This window comes from Miscanthus floridulus, chromosome 8 (assembly GCF_019320115.1).
Source record: "Miscanthus floridulus cultivar M001 chromosome 8, ASM1932011v1, whole genome shotgun sequence".
Classification (NCBI taxonomy): domain Eukaryota; kingdom Viridiplantae; phylum Streptophyta; class Magnoliopsida; order Poales; family Poaceae; genus Miscanthus; species Miscanthus floridulus.
Window position 1 is genome coordinate 194,576,524 of NC_089587.1, and position 20,885 is coordinate 194,597,408.

Sequence of the window (20,885 nt, forward strand, 5' to 3'; positions counted from 1 at the left end):
GTTTAAGCAACCAAAGTTTTCAACGCAGGCTAATGCTTTTCATTCTTATGAGTGCTGTCACTTTGTCCTCTCTTCTGAAAAGCTGCATTTACTTTTACTGCACAAAAGAATCAACTAGTGGCTTCAATCGTGCAACGCGGGTGGGAGCGATTGCTTCTGATTTGTGTCAGATAAGGCTAATCAGCCTATTCGCTGGTTGGTTTCAGCTGATCTAAACTAGTCAGGCAACAATGTTTTTTTTTCTCATAATAAACCAGCATCAGCCAACCCAAAAACCAACCAACGAATATGGTGAATGCATTCTCTGCAGGCTTCTTTGTACCTGCAGAGCTACCATCGTTGTTGATCTGGCCACCAAATGCTGATGTGGACTATGAAACTAACATCCAACCTGGAGCGTTGCCCTAAGGCAGCTCCAGCCCTAACATCGAACTGAGACTGACACAGGTCAGTTGAAAATCGATTTTGCAGATGGTTCGATCTTCCTAGTGCAAGCATCGGTTAATGGGTCCATAAAACAATTAAAAAGTACTACTCCATATGCACTTTTCTTGCTTCAACTGCATGTGCAAGTGATTTGGGAGCTGTGCTTCGTTTTTTTGGCTGTGTTTAGTTAGCGATTTTTAGGAATTTGGTTATAGTAGCACTTTCGTTTTTATTTGGCAATTAGTGTTCAATTATGGACTAATTAAGCTCACAACGTTCGTCTCGCAATTTCCAACCAAACTGTGCAATTAGTTTTTTTCGTCTATATTTAATACTCCATGCAAATATCGCAAGATTCGATGTGATGAATACTGTAACACTTTTTGAAAAATTTTTTGGGAACTAAACAAGCACTTTATTGCCCATGGTGCGAAGCGATAGTAAGAGTCGCTTTTGCTCTGACATACCACGGTTCTGTTTGCACAGCTCAGCTCATGGTTCGATTTGAAGATACGTGCGCGCGTAGTGTCCCGGCGGCAAGTGGCCAAATAGAGCCGGCGCCGCGTGGCGAGTCGGCGAAGTGCAAACCGTGGAGGTGCCGTGCCACGCGCCCATGCCAAATCGTCGCCGTCCTCGCCTCTCTCGCCTGTCCCGGCGCCCCGGGCACGGCGAGCAGAGCAACCACAGCCAGGCGTGCGCTCCCGCCTTATCCAGTTGATTTCCATGCTAGATGCTGTGCAAACTCGCTAGATTCTCAGCATTTCCCGAGGCCCAAACGAACGGAGAGGGTCGGAGGCAAACCAAAGGAATCAACCTCGGTAGAAGCCATACGCAACTCGCAGTCGCAGCGGCCGTCCGCTCCCCTCCGCCTTTCGTTTGCCCCGCGCCTCTATCCTTTCCTCGCCTCTCCCGCGGCCACCACCTGTTCGACCCAACACAGGACTCCCCTCCATCCTCCACCCACACGCCCGCCCACTCGCCGCGCGCATACCCCAATGGCGACCGCCACCGCGTCCGTGGCGCCGCCCTCCACCTCCACCTCCTCGGTGCTCCTGCACCGCCGCCTCCCTTCCCCGTCGCCCGCGTCCGCCGCCTTCCCCCGGCTCCCCGGCCCGCCCCCGCGCCGCGCGCGGCTGCTCCTCCAGGTCGCGCTCACCAGCGAGGTGACCTCGGAGTCGGACGACGTGGCGGCCGAGGAGGCCGCGGCCGCGCCCAAGATCGGCCGGCGGGTGCGCGTCACGGCGCCGCTCCGCGTCTACCACGTCCTCAAGGCGCCCGACCTGGACATCCAGGGCATGGAGGGCGTCGTCAAGCAGTACGTCTGCGTGTGGAAGGGCAAGCGCGTCACGGCCAACCTCCCCTTCAAGGTCGAGTTCCAGCTCGCCGTCGAGGGCCAGCCCAAGCCCGTCCGGTTCTTCACCCACCTCCGCGAGGACGAGTTCGAGTTCGTCGATGAGGAGTGAGTGACGGCGTCAGAGTGCGTTCGAGTAAGCGGCGAGCGCCGTTCTTATAGAATAATCATGGCCGCGGCGGTCGCTTGTCTATATTGTTCCGGTGTAGGAGCTCGTGAGGCATGCATGGCAAATGCTTGCTTACTCGCTGCCTGTTGTGCTGCTCAGGCTCTTCTTCCTCGTTCGGTTCAGCATCTATTTTTCACAGCTGTGGGGAATTGTTCGGATGTTGGTGATCATCGATAGTTATAATAGTGATAATTTTGCCGCTGTTTGTTGGCTATGCTCTGTGCTTAGTTATTTTGCAGATTCTTCCAAGGAATTCGTTTGTCTGATCGGTACAAAATGCATTGCAAATACGAATTGTTTCCTTTGACTATAAAATCTGCTTATTTTATACTCCCTCAGTTCAATTTATTGGTCACACAATGGTCACTGTTCATATACTGTTTGAGTCGTTGCACTACCACTGTTCAGCCCGCTGTTTCGTCACTATTCTCTGTTGCGCTTACTATTCACGCGCTTTCCGTCCGCGCGCGGCGGAGATTGCGTAACGTCCTCCTAACGCTGTTTCCGACCACAGCGCAAAAAATGTAAGACTCGTTTGTTCTTCGGGTAGCGTTACAGGAAGGTTCAATATATATTCGATATCTTTTTTAATAATAAAATTTAAAAAAAAAATTCTTTCTGTAAATATGTTTTTATGAGAGAGGATGCTTATATCTAGGTTATATTTCTTAGGCAACTAAAAATAGGTCTTCTGTATAGGCATTTTGTTGGAGGCTAATTTTAAATCTTTTGCTATTTATTTTGGATTTAGATGTCTATATAGATTTATTGTTGGAGACACTCTAAGTAGGAAAAGCAGCAGTTGTTTACAATGGATCAAATAAAAACAAGGTGTACAAACACGGTACCAGCACAATGCTGGAATGGCCTCACCAAATTTTGTTCGATCTTGCCATAGACCAAGTACAACGCTACAGCCTCTTCATTGATTTTTACACGAAGTGTTTCCTCCGTGGATTGCTGGTTTTAGAAACCCTTCCATTTCGATCTTGCCATACACGTCTGCATATTATTCCACACTAACATATTAGATTACTCTACTTTCATTATTTTTTAAATTTATATGAGCTAGCAAGTTGACTTTATTGTTGATGATATCTATACGAGCTAGCAAGTTGACTCTACCGGCGGAGCCACAGAGGGGTCGACAAGGGCCGTGGCCCCTCCCAACTTCAGATGCAATTTGTTTCATTAATTAGTGCTAATATGTCTTAAGCTATTATTCAATATACATATTTGGCTACGCCTGTTTTTTCGAGCATTCGGCTACGACTATTTGCAATGCATATAAAGTAGAATAGAACAAAATTAGGTATGGCCCTGAAGAGTTGGAGAATCAAACTATAACATTATTTTCAATTCTTATGTATAATTGGAACATATGAATTTTATATGAACAAAATAGAAATTTTACATGAAAAAAACCATAGAAATAGAATAGTTATGCGTTCCAAACAAGGTCTTAATCGTGATTACTACCCATGTTTGATGTAGTACAGCAAGCGGCATGCCAAATGCCACTCTACTCGCCTGTTGTACGTAGTCGCATTTCGACGGTGTTGTTCTCATGATCTCATCATAATAGCACGCGGTGCCACACGCTCACTACTAGGCGCAAGCCATGAGGCAGGAGCAGGAGTGCAGGACATATATGACTTAATTATTAACCCTTTGTAGCTGTTGATGTCCTTCACATACTTTTAGATTTTGTATATTATAAAATTGACGGAATTTTTAATATAAAGATTTGATGTCCGCATGGTTAATAAAAAATTCATGATAAATATGTACATATATATATGATTGGTCCCTATTAATAGAAGTTTCTATACACTATATGTCGGCCCCCCTCTATATCTAGTTTCTGGCTCCGCCCCTATTGTTAATGATATCTATCGATATGAGTTAGCAAGTTAATTTTATTGTTGATGATGCCCTAGTAGTAGATTTTTTTTTCGAGGGGAGCCCTAGTAGTAGATGAAATCCCCATCGGAGACTGAGGCCCGTTGTCATCCCTATTTGTATGTGTAGACTGAGTGTAGTGATATCCTGAATGGAAATTTGTTTCCGAGATTAAAAAAAAAGGAACATGAAGACAGGCCATGGGCCTCAGGCTTTTAAGCCTTGTATGTACAACTCGGACCTCGGGCCGTTTCCACTTTCCAGCCTACCAGGGTTTTTGGCGACTATGTAAGATAACCGGCTCTTGTACCTCTCTCTCCGCTGCTTCTCCGCCGCCGCCGCCGGCTATCCGAGCCCTATCTCCCCGTTGGCGGGGTTAGGTTCATCACACCTTCCCGTTCTCCTATGCACGCCGTCACGCGCAGAGGCACGGAGCGCCGGTCGTCGAGCAGCAGCTTCAAGGCGTCGAGCAACAAGGGCAAGGCGTCGGCTGTTGGCGCAGGCACGCAGCCAACGGAGCGGGCACTGCCACGGGGCGGCGTGCATTCCGCTCACCCGTGAACCCACGTCGTGGTCACTTTCCCCCAGCCGGGAGCCGCCAATTGAACCTACCAGTTCCAGCCAGAGCTTCCCCCCTCGCCATGGCAGCCTCCGCCGCAGCTCAACGTAGATCTGCAGGAAGGAGGACGACGTACGAGAGGGCAGAGCTCGAGGCGCTCAGGGACGCCCCGTCGAAGGAGGCTCACGCGCGGCTGTGGGCCGACGTCCGCGCTGCCCTCGCGGCCTCCGGGTTCTCCGGTGAGTACGACGGGCTGCTCGCCGCCGAGGAGGACGTCAGGAGCAGGAGGGGTAATAGGGGGATGAAGGCTATGGGCGTGAGGAAGTGGCCCGAAGAGGCGGCGGCGGCACGGTTCTTGGGTACGTCTCTTCTCGTCCTTGCCCCTTAGAGCAACTCCAAGAGCCTCTTAATTGATAATTGATGTTGCTCTAAGAGCCTCTTAATTGATAATTGGTAGGAATAGAGATTTTGGTGAAAAATACCCTTGAACAGATTCTTTAATTAGATTTTCAAATATTGTCAATCCTGTATTTCGGATTTCTTGTAAGACAAAGATGCATAGCGGGGCTGGCTCTAGAGTGGGAACAAGATATAGGAAACTTGTTGGATGCTGAAATATAGCGAGCGGTTTTTATTCAAATGAGTCTCCAAATGATGATTTAGAGAGTGAGTTTAAGAAAGACTCTTGGAGATGCTCTTAAGAACTTGTGTGCAAAATTAAATCATTTTGCTTGTTAAATATGCTGCTAGTAATTTTCTTGCGATGTCCTCATTTGTTATATGATACCTGTGTAGGTGCTGCAGAGATTGGTGCCCACAGAAATGGGGATCTGGCAGTTTGTGACGAACACCACTCTGAGTCTGCTCATGACCATGCTGGGGCATGCGGAGTGGTTGAAGAGCCGTTTCATCAAGGTGAAGATGTGGAATATGAAGATGATAGTGACGATGACTATGAGGGAATTCTGAAGCCTGCATTTGCTGTGGATGGAGATCCAGATTTCGAGTCTGGCGAGCCACTTGATGGCTTTGAGTACCTTCGGCGTGTCAGGTATTCTTTGCTTCTGGTTTCCTCAGATTTATAGGACCCGAACATGATATTGTGATGCCAAACAAAGATTCGTATTACTGGGTTGCCCATCTGTGCACGATTCATTGTATTCTTTAGTCGATATTTAATTTAACCTGAACAATTACTACTGTTACAAGGCTCTATTGCATGATGCAACACCCTAGTCTTGCTAGTATGTATTATTTAGTTTTTGTGGCCATTAAGGCCTTTTATTATATATGGTTCAGTGTTGAATAGATGAATATCCATTATCTTAGTAAGATCAATATCTCTTGCAATTAGGTTTACTCACTGTGACTTCAACATATGAACAAATGTGAATTATAGTAAAGTGATATTTGATTACTAGGATTTCTCCATACTAGCTTGTTTTGGTGAAGTTTACCAAATGAACTAATGGTTAGAAAATAGGATGTCAAACCATGACTAGTTATATTTGCTAAATAGGATCTCCCAAACCTACCTACCAGATAGAAATATCGGCAGTTCATTTTGTGAAGCTATTAAGCTAAAGCTGAACCCAACAATATATAAGGTGGGGACCTCAGTTTTCTATTATTTTTTTAGATATACTTCTCGTGATCATCAATTGGCTTACCCGAAAACATTACTTTGAGTATGGCATGAAAACATTGGTTTACAGGTGGGAAGCTAACCAAATTCCTAGAGTGAAGGTAGCCAAGATATATTCAAGTGCAGCTAGAAATGAGCAAACTCCTTATATGCCAGATATTCCGGACATACCAAAGTGCTTACCTGATTTGCGTGCATCAAAACAATGGGAGGACACATTTATCACCCAGTTCGTGGAAACCAGGATGGTAAGCTATCTTGTGTAGTTTAAAAGATGCAAACATTTATAACCACATTTCAGTTTTGTTTTCTATTTCTCATAATTACCTTCGTAAAGACAACACCCTAATGATTGTAATATTGCTTCTTAATTTGTTGGCTTACCATTTTTTTATAAAAGAACTTGTTGACATATTTTACTATTTTGTTGGACACTTGACCCTTAAATTTTAGTGGCACAAGTCTAGAGCAATTGCAAACATGTCTTATGATTCAATATGTTATTTCATTTGGCAACGAACACTTCTTTTCTTATCTATAACCTATGTTGGAATAATTCTGTATGTTATTACTGTATGGTTTGTTCTGTTGTCACATAAATTACTTTATTTTCATGATGGGGCAATGGGTATCCTTTGTTCTTAGGAAGGGAAGTGTTAAAAAAAGTGCATCCTGAAAATCTGACAGCTATGGTACTGATAGAATGCCTTATCACACTAGCAGTATGTTTTATTCTAATGTTTGTTTTTACAGTTTGCTTGCTTTTTGTATGATACAATGGTGAATGTTTGCTCCTAGATGCAATCCACAATCTGCATGCTAAAACAAACAGGGCCTTAATCTGTATGGTCTGCATAGTAAATAAATGGTACCGTCATCAAGCCAACAATTGTACCGTCAGTAGGATTTCTATGATGCAAGGACTAGTATGACCATACTAGTTACTCTTGGAACTTGAGTACTCCCTGGTTTGCAGTGCCTTTTTTTTCTTTTTCTTGAGACTGCCATTTAATAAATTATTGTCACCTGGTATAGTATCATATTTATAGAAATCCCCAATCCAGTATGACACCAAAAAGATTCTTTCTTCTTATATGCAATGACTTGAACTTACTGGTTTTTCAATTTGAATGCTTGACTTGAGCTACCATCTTCTTCATATTTACCTTCTTCACAGCATCTACTAATTATATGAGATTATTAATTTCCTCAGGTGCTCTCTGAGCTTGACAATTCTGATGAACCATCTGCATCTAGTGCGACAAAAGTCTCAACAAAACCTGGCAACAGATCGGAGCCACAGACTGAACCGTCCCTGACAATGATTCGCAACATGGATGCAGTTTCAAGAGCTGCGACACTTAGGAACTACATTGATATGATTCAAAGCTTGGATACACTATCAAGGAATAACTGCCTGTGGCTCTTTGCACTCTGTGTTGCCATTCACACCCCCTTGGAAGCGGAGACGTGTGCCTCACTGAGGTCCTTGCTGCGCAAGTGCGCCACCATCCTTGCCACCAAGACTGAGATGGACGATGAGGTTGTAATGCTGAATATACTGATGACAATTTCAGGAAGGTATTTTGGACAGGGTGAAAACAGCAACTAAATAGGAGATCAGTATAACACCATCGCAGAGCTTCATTCTCACTGATAGTATGATGTCAGAATATATTATATTATATACGTGAAAGCTGTGTTTCATTTTCTTGTAATTGCTAGTTGGTTACTGCATTCAAAGCAGGCCTGCTAGGGTATTACTGAAGTTACACCTACGGGCTACGGCGTTGCTCGCATCCGGAGTGTTGCAAAAGCAGGGATCATAATCTCGTTCAGGTCGGCCTCAAACAACAGAGCCGGTCTTTATCGTGACCCTAAGCAAAAAGTCTTTATCGTGAAAAAAAAGAGGTCCGACCTAAAGGCAAAGAAGACCCGCTACTATAATCATTAGATTAGAAAAACAATAATTACGCCAGTCTTCTCGTGCCAGCCTTCTCCTCGCGCGCACGCCATGGCCGCTGGCCGTCGCCCATCCGAGGCCGGTCGACAAGGTGAGCACATGAGCTAGCCATCGCCTTTGTCGACGACTCGACGGTTGAGGTGGCCTTCTAAAGCGAGCTGCTCCGGCGATACTGGGTGGCCGGTGACTAAACATATAAAATATATCAATATTTATGTTGTGTAATAAGTATCATTAGCTAGATTAAATAGTGATATATATGTTCAAGAATTGTTTAGAGATAAACATGCTGATACTATTTTTTATAAACTCATGCAAACTTAAAATAATTTGACTTCTGGATACGTGAAATGTGTAAGGACCGATGGAGGAGAGTAGAAACGCATTCTTCAAGATCCGTAGTGCTGACTGCTGAGATAGGCTGGTAAGCTTGTTGCTGCGTAGGGTAGGGCTGCACTAGTGATTTCCATGAGACGTTGGGTGTGGTGTCAATGCGTCCTGGTTAATCACTCCGTTATCCTTTTCCTTTTTGCGTTAATTAAATCTCTCTATTCGTGTGGCAAAAGGTTGCGATGAACTCCGACACTACGTTGAAAGACATCGAAAGCAGTGCGGTGCGCACAGGGTCATGAGAAGCACAAGCCAGCCAGCCCTTTTCCTCCCTGGTTGGTCTGTAAAGAAAACAGCATGCCTCCTTTCCGCTTCGCGTTTTCAGTTTCACCCTTGATGAAGCAAAGCCCTCCTGCAGCATGCCCTCCAAGGCTGCTCCAACTTTCGGGAAAATTGAAGTCAAATTCGATATTTGGATATCGCACCAGGAACTTGAAGTCAAATTGGATATTTGGCAAACTTCTTGTCAGAAAGATGACCATCCATGTATCTGAAAGCTGAAATCCATCATAGGTCGCGGTTTTACAGCCAGCGCGCCGCGGAGTTCAGGCATGTGCTGCAAAGCAGGGACCGTTAACGCGCAGCTCTCCATCTCACTCGCCCGGGCCCGTGTAGAGGTTAGCCTGTTCGTTTGGCTGTGGCTTGTCGTAAACGATCGTAAATTTTCAGCCGGAACAGTATTTTTCTCTCACACAAACCAGCCAGCAGTACTTCTTCACGAACCAGCAACGATATGAACCAGCCAACCGAACAGGCTGATATGATGCCACCGGCCGGGCCATCAGGCCCAGGAGTGAATTAGCGGCATTGGATCCGGTTGTTTTGCAGGCCAAAGGTTGGTCGATGGGCGGACACGAGTTTAAGGAGCCGTCAGAAGAATCAGTCCCGCGCCCGTGCCCATCTCTCGCCGTATTATCCTGCTTCCTGCCTGATTTGCTGATGCGACGTGCTGATCACGTGAAGGTCAGGCCGATCCGATCCCCCGTCCCTTGCGGACGGATCAACGTAGGCGGATGGATGCTGCCAATCCACACGACGGGAGAGCCGAGAGCGCGCGCGAATCCGATGCGAGAAGCCGAGGATGACGCCCTGCTCTGCTCCCCCCTCCAACGGTCGGCTCGGGTTCAAAAAGCATTTACTGTATTAGAGACGGAGAAGGGAAGAGATGGCAACGGTCGTTGTTAGGTGAGGCTTGCGCACGCAGCACTGCACCAGCCACCGCCAGGTCGAGCTGCCCGGATCCCGGATTCAAAACCAAACGTGCTCTGCGTTTGAATCGTGGTGCCGTTGCACCAGCCTAATTCCTGACGCAGGGGCCCCGCACGAGGCAGCACGCATGAAACGGCTCAACTGTCCATGGAAACAAACTGTTCTGCTGGTATGCGCGTAACCAGGGTTGACCAGCCGTGGGGGCTGCAGAATTGGCCTCCGTCGATCTCGCAAAGCTTCCTCGCTTGCGATTGCTGCTTTCCCGTGCATTACCCGTCTCGAGGACGATTAGCAAAGCAGAGTACCAGATGAAGTTATCACCTAGCATCAGTAGCAGTGCACACGCGTCTCTGATGCTGGTGCAACCCCTGAACATTTTTGAAGACGAGATGATGAGGTAATAATCAATACCCAGGCTCCGCGATGTTTGTAACGGATAGCGTCCCCACCCCTGTGGACGTATTCCTTGTAGACCATCCACCGAGGCACCCTCCAGTCCCACCCGTCGGTTCACAGCACCGTGACCAGCCAACGCCGCTCCCGCGCTCCCCACGTGCGTGCGTGCGCGCACGAGCCTCAAGGCCATCCGCGAGAGAGGATTTGAATGCCCCCCGTCTCGCATCACCAGCAGCTTTGCCTTTGCTCATCAGTCATCACACTAACACATAATTAATTATCTCGCTAATCGCTCCTCCCCACGCGCGCTTAAATACCACCACGTCACAGTCCAACGCACTCTTTCCCTCCCTCACTTCACTCCAGTCCCACCTCCTCCAGCTCGCTCGCAGAGTCGCTGGCCGGAGCTCCTGCCACCAGAAGCCACCATGGGCCTCTGCTTAAGCAAGAAGAAGCCACCGGCCAAGCCCGGGAAGATCGCCGTGGTGGTCTCCGACGACAAGGCCAAGAAGCCGGCGCCGCAGCAGCAGCCCAAGAGGGCGGCGGCGGGGGAGGCCGCGGCGACGGCGAACAAGGCCGCGGTGTTCGTCGTGAGGCCAGGGTCGTCGGCCAAGGATCCGAAGAAGAAGCGGTCGTCGGGGTCGCAAGAGCCGCCGGCGCAGCCGAAGCAGCTGCCGGTGGTGCTGGTGCCCTCGGCGCCCGTGCGCACTTCCAGCTGCACCAAGGAGGAGGTGGACGCGATCCTGATCCAGTGCGGCCGGCTCAGCAGGAGCTCGTCCGGGGCCGGGAGGGCGGCGTCGTCGTCCGGTGAGGCGGGAGGCGGCGGCGGCGGACACCGTAGGAGGCGCTCGGGGTCCAAGCGCAGCTACGACTTCGACCAGGAAGCCTGCAGGGCCGGTGGTGGCGCGGACGAGGAGTGCGACTGGGAGAGGCAGGGCGTGTCCAGGCCGTCGCCGCACCGGGGCTCGCCGCAGCGGAAGCGGTCGGGTAGCCGGGAGAGGAGCGGTGCCGGGAGTGGGAGCCGGAGGGCCAGCCGGTCCCCCGGGCGACGCGCGGACGACGCTGCGACCTCTGTGGCGACGGCGGGCTGCGGCGGCGGAGACCGCGCGAGGCAGCCGCAGCCCGGGAAGATGGTGTCCGTGCCCGCGAGGGAGAAGGGACGCGCGTCGTCGCCCGCGGCCGCGTCGGCGAAGAGGTGCGCGTCGCTGAGAACGAGCTCTCCCGCGAGGATGGCGGCGGGGAATGAGAATGCTGGAGGCGGGCCGGCGGCGGGGCCGACGCCGGTGCTGAGCCGGAGCTCGTCCAGGAAGAACGAGCAGTATCCGTACAGGCGCAACCCCATGGCCGAGCTCGACGAGAACTCTCTCCGTAATAACAGCAACCACAGTGCCAGGCCGCAGAAGGTAAAGATCAGACAAAACTTGAATTTTACTCCAGTTATTAGTGCAATTCTACCGTACCACTCGCTCAAACTTTTACTGTGACTTCAGAAATCCACTGAGACTGCCGTCGCCGCGACGCCCAAGAAGGCTACCGGGCGTGGAAAGGAGCCGACGGCGGTGCCAAGCAGCTGCAAGCCGGAGATCGCAGAGGACGCCGCCGTTGCGGTTGCGGCGTCAGAGACGAGAGCGCACTCGTCGAAGACGGCCGCGACGCGCACGGTGAGCATCGTGGCCGAGAGCCAGACCCAAAGGCCCGGCGCGCAGCCAGGCTGCCGATCGCGGCGGGCGTCGCGCGACTTTGACCAAAACCCCGGCTCGTACACCACCCAGCTGCTCGAGGACATCCACAACTACCACCAGCAGTCCACCTCCGCGGCTCCCTCCGCGGCCACGCCTGCGACACCGTCCTTCTCGCTCCCGGCGTGCGTCGCCAAGGCCTGCTCCATCGTCGAGGCCGTGGCCGACCTCAACTCCTCGTCGTCCGAGAACCGCACCTACGAATACGAGCCTGGCCACTCCGCCGACGACAAAGGCTCCGTCAACTCGCCGGCCGGCAGCGACGACCTCGTCGAGCCGAGCGCCGCCGCCGCGCGCAAACACCTGCCGCCGGTGCGGGACGTCCGCGCGGAAACCGAGTCTCAGGAGTCAGCCGGGAGCAACAGCGTCTCCGGCCACCCGTGGACGCCCTCCTGGGAGCCCACCTCGGTCGAGTCCTCGGACCGGACGTGGAGCATCGGCGACGAGGTTGTCGAGCAGTCCGGCAGTCACGGCGGCCGCTGCAGCCCGATGAACAGGCCCCGACAGAGCAAGCAGAGGCAGTCCCAGCCCGAGCCCAGTGGCCGGTCGCGCGCCGGCTCTGGATATGGTAACGGCCAGTACCGTGGACGCAGCGCTCATCGTGGCAGCGGCAGCGTGGCGAGCGGCCGGTCTGGTGTTAGAGTCGTCTCGGCGAACTCGTAGAGTCGTAGCTGTAAGCAGAGGCATGGTCTGAGTGTATTTGTTCTATCTATCTAGGTGGTGGTGGCAAGATGGATTGCTGCTCCTCCACATATGTGTCTGTGTTTCTTTGGTAGCCACACATTTTTCAGATGTGATTCATGGTGTGACATTTTGCGCACCATTTCATGCATGTTGGTTTGATCAGAGACCTTCACAGGGTTGTCATTTTCTTCTGTTCAGTTGCTACTTCACACAACAGGGAGAGAAGACAGAGCCCCCCTGGTATTGGCATTAAAAATCATGTTTCCGAACGCACAGTCCCTGATCAATATGTTAGTATGCTAATGCAAACCAACAATTCTCTCCAGTTCGATAGTCACTCGAGCTATTTCTCCTGATTGAGAGTTCTATAAGGCGCCCTTTGTCAAGTATTGGTATAACGTTTTATAATTTGTGTCTCCTGTGATGAGAAGGAAGGTGAGGTTTAGTCATACTCCAACATGTTCAGTCAAATACATTCGTCCTGTAATTTGAAGTTTAGGACAAGTTTTATAGAAAATAATATCAATATTAATATTTCCAAATAGATTTACTACAAAAATATATTTTATAATTAATGAAGTGATGTTTACTTGCATCATAAAGATTGGTAGTTTGTTGAATTTGAACCAACTTGATTTTGTTTACTCTTTAGGAATTGCATTTTTTGGGATCGAGTGAGTACCTGATAAGGATCATCAGATTCTGCATCTGTTGAAAAAAAAGCATGTTTAACTAGTAAAACAAGTTACAAGATTTACTCAAATGCAATAGCTTTCGTAGCTCAGTTGGTTAGAGCACCCGTTTAGTAAGCGGGAGGTCTTGAGTTCAAATCTCAACGAAAGCATTATTTTTATTTTTTTTCAGATTTCATTTTTTATTGTCATACACATAACAAAATCCAGAGCAATTTTCTTGTATCTCAACGAAAGCATTATTTTTTTTCTTTTAGATTTCATTTTTTCTTGTCATACACATAACAAAATCCAGCAATGCACATAACAAAATCTAGCAATTTTCTTGTTTTTGGTAGGTTTGGTGATTTTCAGGATGGATCTTGTATTAGATTGCATAGGGATTTTTCAAATCAAATATATCTTATATGTGTTAGCTTTTTAGAATCTACTCTAAAATTCATCATGTTTATATTTTTTTATTTTTCATATATTTTGTCATACCTATAATATAGAATCGTATTTGGGAGGTTTGGTGATTTATGTGCCTTGAACTCAACTTTGGTGATTTCTAGGATGAATATTGTATTGGATTGCATAGGGATTTCCAAATCAAATATCTCTGATGTGTTAAATTTTAGAATCTGCTCTAAAATCTATCATGTTTGGATGAGTACTTAGGATTATGAGATTCTTTTTATCATATTTTCAAAATCTCCTTCAATCCAGACGGGCATAACTTCTTTTTGAACAATAAATGACAACAAATCTTTTTAGATGGAATTTGGAAACAACTATCAATCTTTTTGCGTTTCATCAAAGATTCAAAGGCACATGAAAAGGACTACCCCTGGCGAAGTCGACTGGTTGAACTCGGGTCGAGCATATATATGTAAATAATTTTTTTTTTGTCAAGAAGCTGACATATTTCTAAAAAAAAAGTCAAGAAGCTGACATACCTTTTTTTTTTTGGAATGCACAGCCCTTATTATTCTTGGTTTAGTGCAGTCAACGCCCAGCCGCCGCCGCCCGTCCGTCCCGTCCCCCTTCTTCGTCTTCTCAGTCAAAGCTAAAACCTTGCTCTCCTCGTCCAGTCAGACAGGGCATGAAACCCTAGGGCGCCCGCCTTCCCTCCGCGATCTGCCATTGCGCTCCGCGATGCAGGCGTCCGCGCGCCTCTTCTCCTCCGCGGCCTTCAGGAAAGGTGAGTAAAGCTAGTCATCAAGCCTATTTCGCCCGCGCCTCCCGTGTCCGATCCAAACTCTGGGTTTTGGCCCCGGCGGTGATGTGATCTTGTTTGCCTGATCTGTTCCCTCTTCCCAATGATCGCGGGTGTCTCTAGCGCCACCACACGGTCGTGCTACCGGACCTCCCGGGGGAAGGCGCATGCGGCGCCGCTGCCTGCGCAGGAGCCACCGCCCAAGGGGCGGAAGAGGATTTCAATGCAGGAGAGGAGGGCTTTGATAGTGGAATTCGTTGAGAAGTAGGTGACTTCTTCTCACTCGATTTTCTGGTTGTAGAGTTTATCTTTTTGGGTCATAAGTAGCAAAGTGTGTGTAGCTTTCAGCTCATTAGCATTTCTGTTTGGCTTTTTCCCAGCCGAGTAATAGACACTTATGCTAGTTATGCATTAAGGATTGACATTTGAGATTTAGAAATTAACAATGGAAATGTGGCACAACTCATTCAGATTTGTAGGATTCTGATAAAGAGTGGCAATTATGTCTAGGAGTTATAAAAACCTTTTTTTTCTGGTTAGTTAGTTATTGTCGTGACTGTTAAATCATGTGTTTCTGTTTAGTGCAGTTATAGAGCTTCAAATGAAGGCAAGTTTCCTACTATAATAACAAATATCTGTGATCAAATTGGAGGCAGTTTTTACACAGTGCGTCCGGTACTTCAAGAAATGGTGTATAATCATGCAAAATTACCACTGGATAATCCTAAGACAGCTCCACGTCAAGTCACAGTTGAAGTCACTGAGCACCTCATGCAAAAGGATGAAGCCAGAGTGGCTGAAAGACAGGTTTCTGAGCATTCCACGCCCAAGGATGATGCTGAAGTGGCTCACCTCATGCAAAAGGAGGAAGCCAGAGTGGCTGAAAGACAGGTTTCTGAGCATTCCACGCCCAAGGATGATGCTGAAGTGGCTCACCTCATGCAAAAGGATGAACCCAGAGTGGCTGAAAGACAAGTTTCTGAGCATTCCACGCCCAAGGATGATGCTGAAGTGGCTCAACTTCAAGGAACAGTTCAAGTTTCTGAGCATTCCTAAGGATGAAGGTAAGGTGTTATGCAGAGAAGACAACCCAAAGCTTGAGGAGTCCGCGAACACAGGTCTTTTGGGCAGCCTGAAATCTTTTGCTTATGGCATCAGAAACTTCTGGAAAAATATGTAAATCTGTCTTTGTTTTTGGCCATGACCTAACACGCTTGGAGCCCCCTTCGTCTTCATGGCTTCATCAATTCCTAAGACTGCACTACATTCAGAAGGCTACAGAATTGATAACTTGTCCCTTTGTTAAGTGTTTGCGATACTGGATCAACTTGTAAAGTTCTTTTTATGTCACAACTAATGGTCAAGTTCCTGCTATGATGCTTTGATTAAGCTAGATAGGAGTATTAACTGCCCGTGTTGTGCCCACATGGTATCCAAGTGTTGGTGGTAACTTATTGTGTTTGTCAATTGTTGTGCACACATTGAACGTTGGGCGCAAATTTTATGCCTCAGCTGCTGACTTTACCCCCCTAGATCGTTGTGCTATTTAACTTATATTTTGGATTGTTTCCCGGATAAAAGTGACATGGGAAGTGTGAGCAACTTTTCTGATAAAACAAAGCACAGATGCATTGCAGTGAAAATTTGGCGTCAACCTTCTGCGGCAACGGAATGTAAAAAACGCTTAACAGATAGGGGAGTAGCAGCTTAGCAACATTAACACAGCTTTCCATTCGATCCTGGTGCAAAACCCAACCTAATAATAGTACATTAAAAAAACTAATATACAATCTACATTTTGCCGTTTGGAATGCAGACATCTGACAGTAAATAGTCCAGTTCCCATGGGGCTCACATGATCAACTATTCTTCGTCCGAACCCTCATAGGCTAAACCAAGCAAACTTCCAGCTGTGTTCTGTTGCTCCTCTCTTGGTTTTTCAAGCCTTGGCGCTGTGTGGTCAGGATTCACAGTCCCATGAGATGATCCCTTCTCGCCCACGAGTAGTCCCGACTGATTCTGCGATGAAGACAACTCGCTGACAGAATCTTCTTCCCCATGCTTAGGCTTATTGCTATCTGTTGGCTGTGAAGGGCTGCTAACTTTCGGTCGCTTTGGTTTGATCCCAACAATGTTCTTCAAAAGATCTTGTTGCCTGTCCATAACGCAAGCACCCAGATCATAAGAAGGAAAAGGTATTGCTCATTTTGGGATATATATATAAGGAAAAAGGTACAAGGTACTGTTGAAGGATGTAGAGGGCTGTCTTGGAGGCAGCTTACCTTATATCACTTTTAGGTTTAGGTTCAACCATAGTTTTTAAGCCGTCGCCTAGGCGACGCCTTGTCGTCCGGGCGTTTTTTGAACCATGGCGTCGGGCTCGCCACGGCATCCTTGCGTATGGCGTCGCTTTGCACCCCAAGTCGTCGCCATGGCGTCGACTTGCTCTAGGCGGACGCCGCGCGCGCGAGAGCGCAGGAGGAAAACCGCGCGCGCTGTCGGGAAGCCTGGGATTGCGCACGCGGGGGAAAGAGCGGAGCGTTGCGTGCGCGCAGGAAACAGAGGCGCGAGCGCGCGGGAAAGAGGGAGCAGCGCGCGCATACCTCCCGCCAAAGACGCATCCATCTGACTCGCGCCAGTCGAGGGAGGGAAAGGGAGGCGAGAGGGAGAGAGAAGAGCGCGTCGGCTCACCTGAAATCGAGCGGCGGGCCGGCGACGCCTGCGACCCTGAGTCCGCGACCCACGTCCCATCCGCGTCCGCGACTTCCGCCCCGTCCACGACCGAGACTCCCGCCCCATCCGTGGCCGTGAATCCTGCCGCGACTCCCGCCCCATCTGCGGCCGTCTCCAGGACCTCTCCGCCGCCTCCTCCATCACTGGCTCCACTCTGCGGGTATGCTCTCCCCTCTTGGCCTCTCCTTCCTCTGTTCTTCCTCCAATCCTCCATCCCTCTTTCCACTGCGGCTCTGCTTTTCCTCCCCCTTCTTTCTCTGCTCTGCTTCTTGTACTCGTGCTCTGCTCCTTTCTGTTATTTGTGTATGGCGTCACCTCGCCATGCGCCTAACCCGCCTAGGCGTCTGGAAGGGGGTGGAGCGCCGCACCTCGCCTTACCGCCTTAAAAACTATGGGTTCAACACGAAGAGCCACAAGGGCAGCAGGTGTAGAATCAGCTAAAATTGCTGCTTTGTAATGTCAGAGTTAAAGATAGCAAAGAGATAGCTTAGACCACATGTTTCTATTGCACTATTCCAACGGAAGGAAACTGAATTGTAAGGGTGTGAAAATTTTCATGCTGATGTAGAAAAGCTAACTGAACCATATTGATCAGATTGTATCCTTAACTGTATAACAGGAAAAGCAACATTATTTATGTTTAATAAGGGATATCTTAAAAGCAGCAAATGCCCGCTTCTCAGTACGACGAATAATAGTACATTAAAAAAACTAATATACAATCTACATTTTGCCGTTTGGAATGCAGACATCTGACAGTAAATAGTCCAGTTCCCATGGGGCTCACATGATCAACTATTCTTCGTCCGAACTCTCATAGGCTAAACCAAGCAAACTTCCAGCTGTGTTCTGTTGCTCCTCTCTTGGTTTTTCAAGCCTTGGTGCTGAGTGGTCAGGATTCACAGTCCCATGAGATGATGCCTTCTCGCCCACAAGTAGTCCCGACTGATTCTGCGATGAAGACAACTCGCTGATAGAATCTTCTTCCCCATGCTTAGGCTTATTGCTATCTGTTGGCTGTGAAGGGCTGCTAACTTTCGGTCGCTTTGGTTTGATCCCAACAATGTTCTTCAAAAGATCTTGTTGCCTGTCCATAACGCAAGCACCCAGATCATAAGAAGGAAAAGGTATTGCTCATTTTGGGATATATATATAAGGAAAAAGGTACAAGGTACTGTTGAAGGATGTAGAGGGCTGTCTTGGAGGCAGCTTACCTTATATCACTTTTAGGTTTAGGTTCAACACGAAGAGCCACAGGGACAGCAGGTGTAGAATCAGCTAAAATTGCTGCTTTGTAATGTCAGAGTTAAAGATAGCAAAGAGATAGCTTAGACCACATGTTTCTATTGCACTATTCCAACGGAAGGAAACTGAATTGTAAGGGTGTGAAAATTTTCATGCTGATGTAGAAAAGCTAACTGAACCTTATTGATCAGATTGTATCCTTAACTGTATAACAGGAAAAGCAACATTATTTATGTTTAATAAGGGATATCTTAAAAGCAGCAAATGCCCGCTTCTCAGTACGACGAAGAAGACGCTCGGCATCTTCCTCGGCTTCCATTTGCTCTTTCAGGTAAAGCAAATCATCGCTGTCCAATGCTGAAGAACACAAAAGTAGCATAGACAACAAGGTTAACAAGGAACCTACAACTTTACAAGAGTCTTCCTGTAAAAGAAGCATTTGAATACCTCCTCGCCCATGAAGGTAGCCTCCCCTCTCACCAGCAACCTCTTGCATCTGTTGGTATCAACCACCGAGTAGAGAGCCAAAATCCCTGTCAGGGCATGTTATAAGAACATTGTACACTAACACCTATTGGAAATGCTTAGTCATTTAATCAAGTGTTCAAGAAAAAGAAAGACATCCTCGTGTGACCAAAACAAACGAAAAACGTTATTTTACCAACAAACTAGCATTAGTCTGAAGAATGCTGCTGGACTGCAGCCTAAATCTAAGGCGACCTTTAACTTTATCTTTTCACAACAAAGCCAACCCAAATGTATTTCTAGGATGCAGGTCTAAAACAGAAACATCTACAAAGCGCTTAGAAATCACAAATTGCTCAAATGCATGGATGGTTCGCTGAGAGACAACATTGTCTCTTAGATCCAAAAGAAGAAGGCCTAGGCCTTTTCTCAACTGCATAACGTCAACAAACTAACTACACTGGCAAGCTCCAATTTTTTTTTGTCACAATTCAAATTGGTTCCTAACAGCCTCGTTAAAATTCTGAAAGTTTGGCTCAGTAAAAACAACTCGAAGTTACTGTCCTCGTGCCCCTGCCTTATCTAACTTCTCCACTGGTCCTTGTAAAAAGGAAAACAATACATGAATCAGCTCCAACTTGTCATGTCGATTCATTCAACAATCCAAACTGTTTACTGTGAGACTTGCACATAACTTAGTTATCAACAGACAACAACACTACTAAATAGTAATTACCTCTAAATGCATAGGATAACTATGTTGCGAGTACCACTGCCATATTCCCCTCCCCAGGAAGAAACACCAGTGCAAACATTTTTAACAGAAGTAGGTAGCTCGACGGCTAATTAAAATTTCGAAATGACTCTAATGCTTAACATGCCTACATTTAACCCAGGAAAAAAAAACCTAAAACGAGCATACAGGTAAGCAGTACAACAAAACAGTAAGCTGGAGCAGAGGTTGCATGACGATTCGGTCTAACCTTTGCAACCATGCGCTGGAAGGTGATGTCCTCATCGTCGATCTTGTCCTTCCCTTTCCCAAACTTCCTGTCTGCACATGCACGGAGCCAAACACCCCATTCAGGAACTAGAAAGAAACAGGGGCGGGTAAATCGACGAATCAGCGGAAGGAGGCGCACACCTTTGGGGTCGCTGAGATTGGTGTACTCGCGGACCTCACGCCCGGACATGGCTGGGGCTGACGACGGGAGGACGCGAAACCCTAACCCCGGCTCGTGGCTCCGAGCGGAAGCTTCGAGACAAACCGCGCGGGGGCCTTCGGACCTGTCTGAGGATGGACTGGAGAAGCGGAATCTGAATTCGCGTGGGTCTTGCTATGGTTCTCGAAGAGCGGTGGAGGACTCTTGAGGGCTGGGCCCTGGGGTCGAGGCCCAATTTGGATCCAGATTGATAGCCCAAGATGTGATTTTGATTAAGAAAAAAAAAAACGGATAAGACCATCGGTTCATGTGACAACGTGTATCTCGACTCGCAATCGTAAGTTACTGTAACATTTATATTGTCAGTGTGGCAAAACCACAAAAGAAGGAATCTGCCTTACATAAAAGAAGAAGAAGAAGAAGAAGGAATCTGCCTGTCCAATCGATTATCAAGGAGGAATATGTTTATCTGGTCTTGAAAGTTCAAAACCGTACAATCCGTCAGTTATTGAAAAGCATAGGCAATTTTCGATTGATTTTCATCCCAAATAGCACAAGATAAAACATGATATCAATAACAAACATAAATATAGAACTAGGATCTACGCAAACAAATTGATGTGGACTGATGCTTCAGCCGCGAGTGTGCGGCACTCATTCATTCGTATATGCAACTTTACAATCGGTTTTCTGTAGTCTTAATTTCTCTTCGGATTGACATTATTCCTAGCATTAAACACAGGATTTAAGATTCCTTTTAATTAAAATAAATATATTTAACTTAGGACAAACCTAATACGACATGTAAAAAAAAAACAGAGTGAATACCCAAAAGTTAAAATGAGAGTTCTTACCTCATTGTTTTCTTCATCAAAAGCCTAAGCTTTTTGTGCACTAAAAATATGAAGTAGTGCAACGCATGCCATAGCTACAAAATATTACAAACCAAGACAGAT

General features: G+C 47.5%; 5 protein-coding genes and 1 non-coding gene across 9 annotated transcripts; 5 read left to right on the plus strand and 1 right to left on the minus strand.

The window, feature by feature from the left end:
* Positions 1-1,293: 1,293 nt before the first annotated feature.
* On the plus strand, positions 1,294-2,160 carry LOC136474422 (ferredoxin-thioredoxin reductase, variable chain). Its single transcript, XM_066471996.1, has one exon. The coding sequence runs from the start codon at positions 1,422-1,424 to the stop codon at positions 1,887-1,889; it is 468 nt and encodes a 155-aa protein (XP_066328093.1). The 5' UTR covers positions 1,294-1,421; the 3' UTR covers positions 1,890-2,160.
* A 1,890-nt stretch (positions 2,161-4,050) lies between these two features.
* On the plus strand, positions 4,051-7,737 carry LOC136474423 (uncharacterized). The gene is made up of 4 exons (XM_066471997.1): positions 4,051-4,766; positions 5,203-5,458; positions 6,123-6,300; positions 7,266-7,737. Exons 1-4 carry the CDS (start codon positions 4,490-4,492, stop codon positions 7,662-7,664), a joined length of 1,110 nt encoding a protein of 369 aa, XP_066328094.1. The 5' UTR covers positions 4,051-4,489; the 3' UTR covers positions 7,665-7,737.
* A 2,331-nt stretch (positions 7,738-10,068) lies between these two features.
* LOC136474424 (uncharacterized protein At1g65710-like) lies at positions 10,069-12,581 on the plus strand. The gene is made up of 2 exons (XM_066471998.1): positions 10,069-11,413; positions 11,501-12,581. The coding sequence occupies exons 1-2, from the start codon at positions 10,439-10,441 to the stop codon at positions 12,410-12,412; spliced, it is 1,887 nt and encodes a 628-aa protein (XP_066328095.1). The 5' UTR covers positions 10,069-10,438; the 3' UTR covers positions 12,413-12,581.
* Positions 12,582-13,203: 622 nt separating this feature from the next.
* On the plus strand, positions 13,204-13,277 carry TRNAT-AGU (transfer RNA threonine (anticodon AGU)). The gene has a single exon. It is a non-coding gene; the product is annotated as a tRNA-Thr (tRNA).
* An 861-nt stretch (positions 13,278-14,138) lies between these two features.
* Positions 14,139-15,697, plus strand: LOC136474425 (uncharacterized). Of its 3 annotated transcripts, none has more exons than XR_010762925.1 (3): positions 14,139-14,308; positions 14,447-14,587; positions 14,906-15,697. XR_010762925.1 is itself a non-coding variant. In XM_066471999.1 (2 exons), the coding sequence occupies exons 1-2, from the start codon at positions 14,427-14,429 to the stop codon at positions 15,377-15,379; spliced, it is 630 nt and encodes a 209-aa protein (XP_066328096.1). In that variant the 5' UTR covers positions 14,327-14,426; the 3' UTR covers positions 15,380-15,697. The 3 variants fall into 3 exon arrangements, 1 of the variants encoding a protein (XP_066328096.1); XR_010762924.1 differs by having other exon boundaries at positions 14,911-15,697; XM_066471999.1 differs by lacking the exon at positions 14,139-14,308 and having other exon boundaries at positions 14,327-14,587; positions 14,911-15,697.
* Positions 15,698-17,643: 1,946 nt separating this feature from the next.
* Positions 17,644-20,199, minus strand: LOC136474426 (uncharacterized). 2 transcript variants are annotated; one of them, XM_066472000.1, is made up of 6 exons: positions 19,911-20,199; positions 19,750-19,820; positions 18,749-18,797; positions 18,551-18,658; positions 18,271-18,349; positions 17,644-18,143 (listed from the first exon to the last, which is right to left on the minus strand). In XM_066472000.1, the coding sequence occupies exons 1-6, from the start codon at positions 19,957-19,959 to the stop codon at positions 17,852-17,854; spliced, it is 648 nt and encodes a 215-aa protein (XP_066328097.1). In that variant the 5' UTR covers positions 19,960-20,199; the 3' UTR covers positions 17,644-17,851. The 2 variants fall into 2 exon arrangements, with proteins under 2 accessions (XP_066328097.1, XP_066328098.1); XM_066472001.1 differs by having other exon boundaries at positions 18,749-18,834.
* Between the last annotated feature and the right edge of the window lie 686 nt (positions 20,200-20,885).

What these genes read in the sequence shown, in the direction of transcription:
- LOC136474426 (XM_066472000.1), bottom strand. Translation starts at nt 19,959, where the DNA reads ATGTCCGGGCGTGAGGTCCGCGAGTACACCAATCTCAGCGACCCCAAA. An exon ending in CAATCTCAGCGACCCCAAAG is followed by an intron (nt 19,821 to 19,910) that starts GTGTGCGCCTCC and finishes GTGCATGTGCAG; the next exon opens with ACAGGAAGTTTGGGAAAGGG. An exon ending in AAACCTAAAAGTGATATAAG is followed by an intron (nt 18,144 to 18,270) that starts GTAAGCTGCCTC and finishes CGTTATGGACAG; the next exon opens with GCAACAAGATCTTTTGAAGA.
- LOC136474423 (XM_066471997.1), top strand. Translation starts at nt 4,490, where the DNA reads ATGGCAGCCTCCGCCGCAGCTCAACGTAGATCTGCAGGAAGGAGGACG. An exon ending in GGCGGCGGCACGGTTCTTGG is followed by an intron (nt 4,767 to 5,202) that starts GTACGTCTCTTC and finishes ATACCTGTGTAG; the next exon opens with GTGCTGCAGAGATTGGTGCC. An exon ending in GAGTACCTTCGGCGTGTCAG is followed by an intron (nt 5,459 to 6,122) that starts GTATTCTTTGCT and finishes ATTGGTTTACAG; the next exon opens with GTGGGAAGCTAACCAAATTC.
- LOC136474422 (XM_066471996.1), top strand. Translation starts at nt 1,422, where the DNA reads ATGGCGACCGCCACCGCGTCCGTGGCGCCGCCCTCCACCTCCACCTCC.
- LOC136474424 (XM_066471998.1), top strand. Translation starts at nt 10,439, where the DNA reads ATGGGCCTCTGCTTAAGCAAGAAGAAGCCACCGGCCAAGCCCGGGAAG. An exon ending in ACAGTGCCAGGCCGCAGAAG is followed by an intron (nt 11,414 to 11,500) that starts GTAAAGATCAGA and finishes CTGTGACTTCAG; the next exon opens with AAATCCACTGAGACTGCCGT.
- LOC136474425 (XM_066471999.1), top strand. Translation starts at nt 14,427, where the DNA reads ATGATCGCGGGTGTCTCTAGCGCCACCACACGGTCGTGCTACCGGACC. An exon ending in ATAGTGGAATTCGTTGAGAA is followed by an intron (nt 14,588 to 14,910) that starts GTAGGTGACTTC and finishes TGTTTAGTGCAG; the next exon opens with TTATAGAGCTTCAAATGAAG.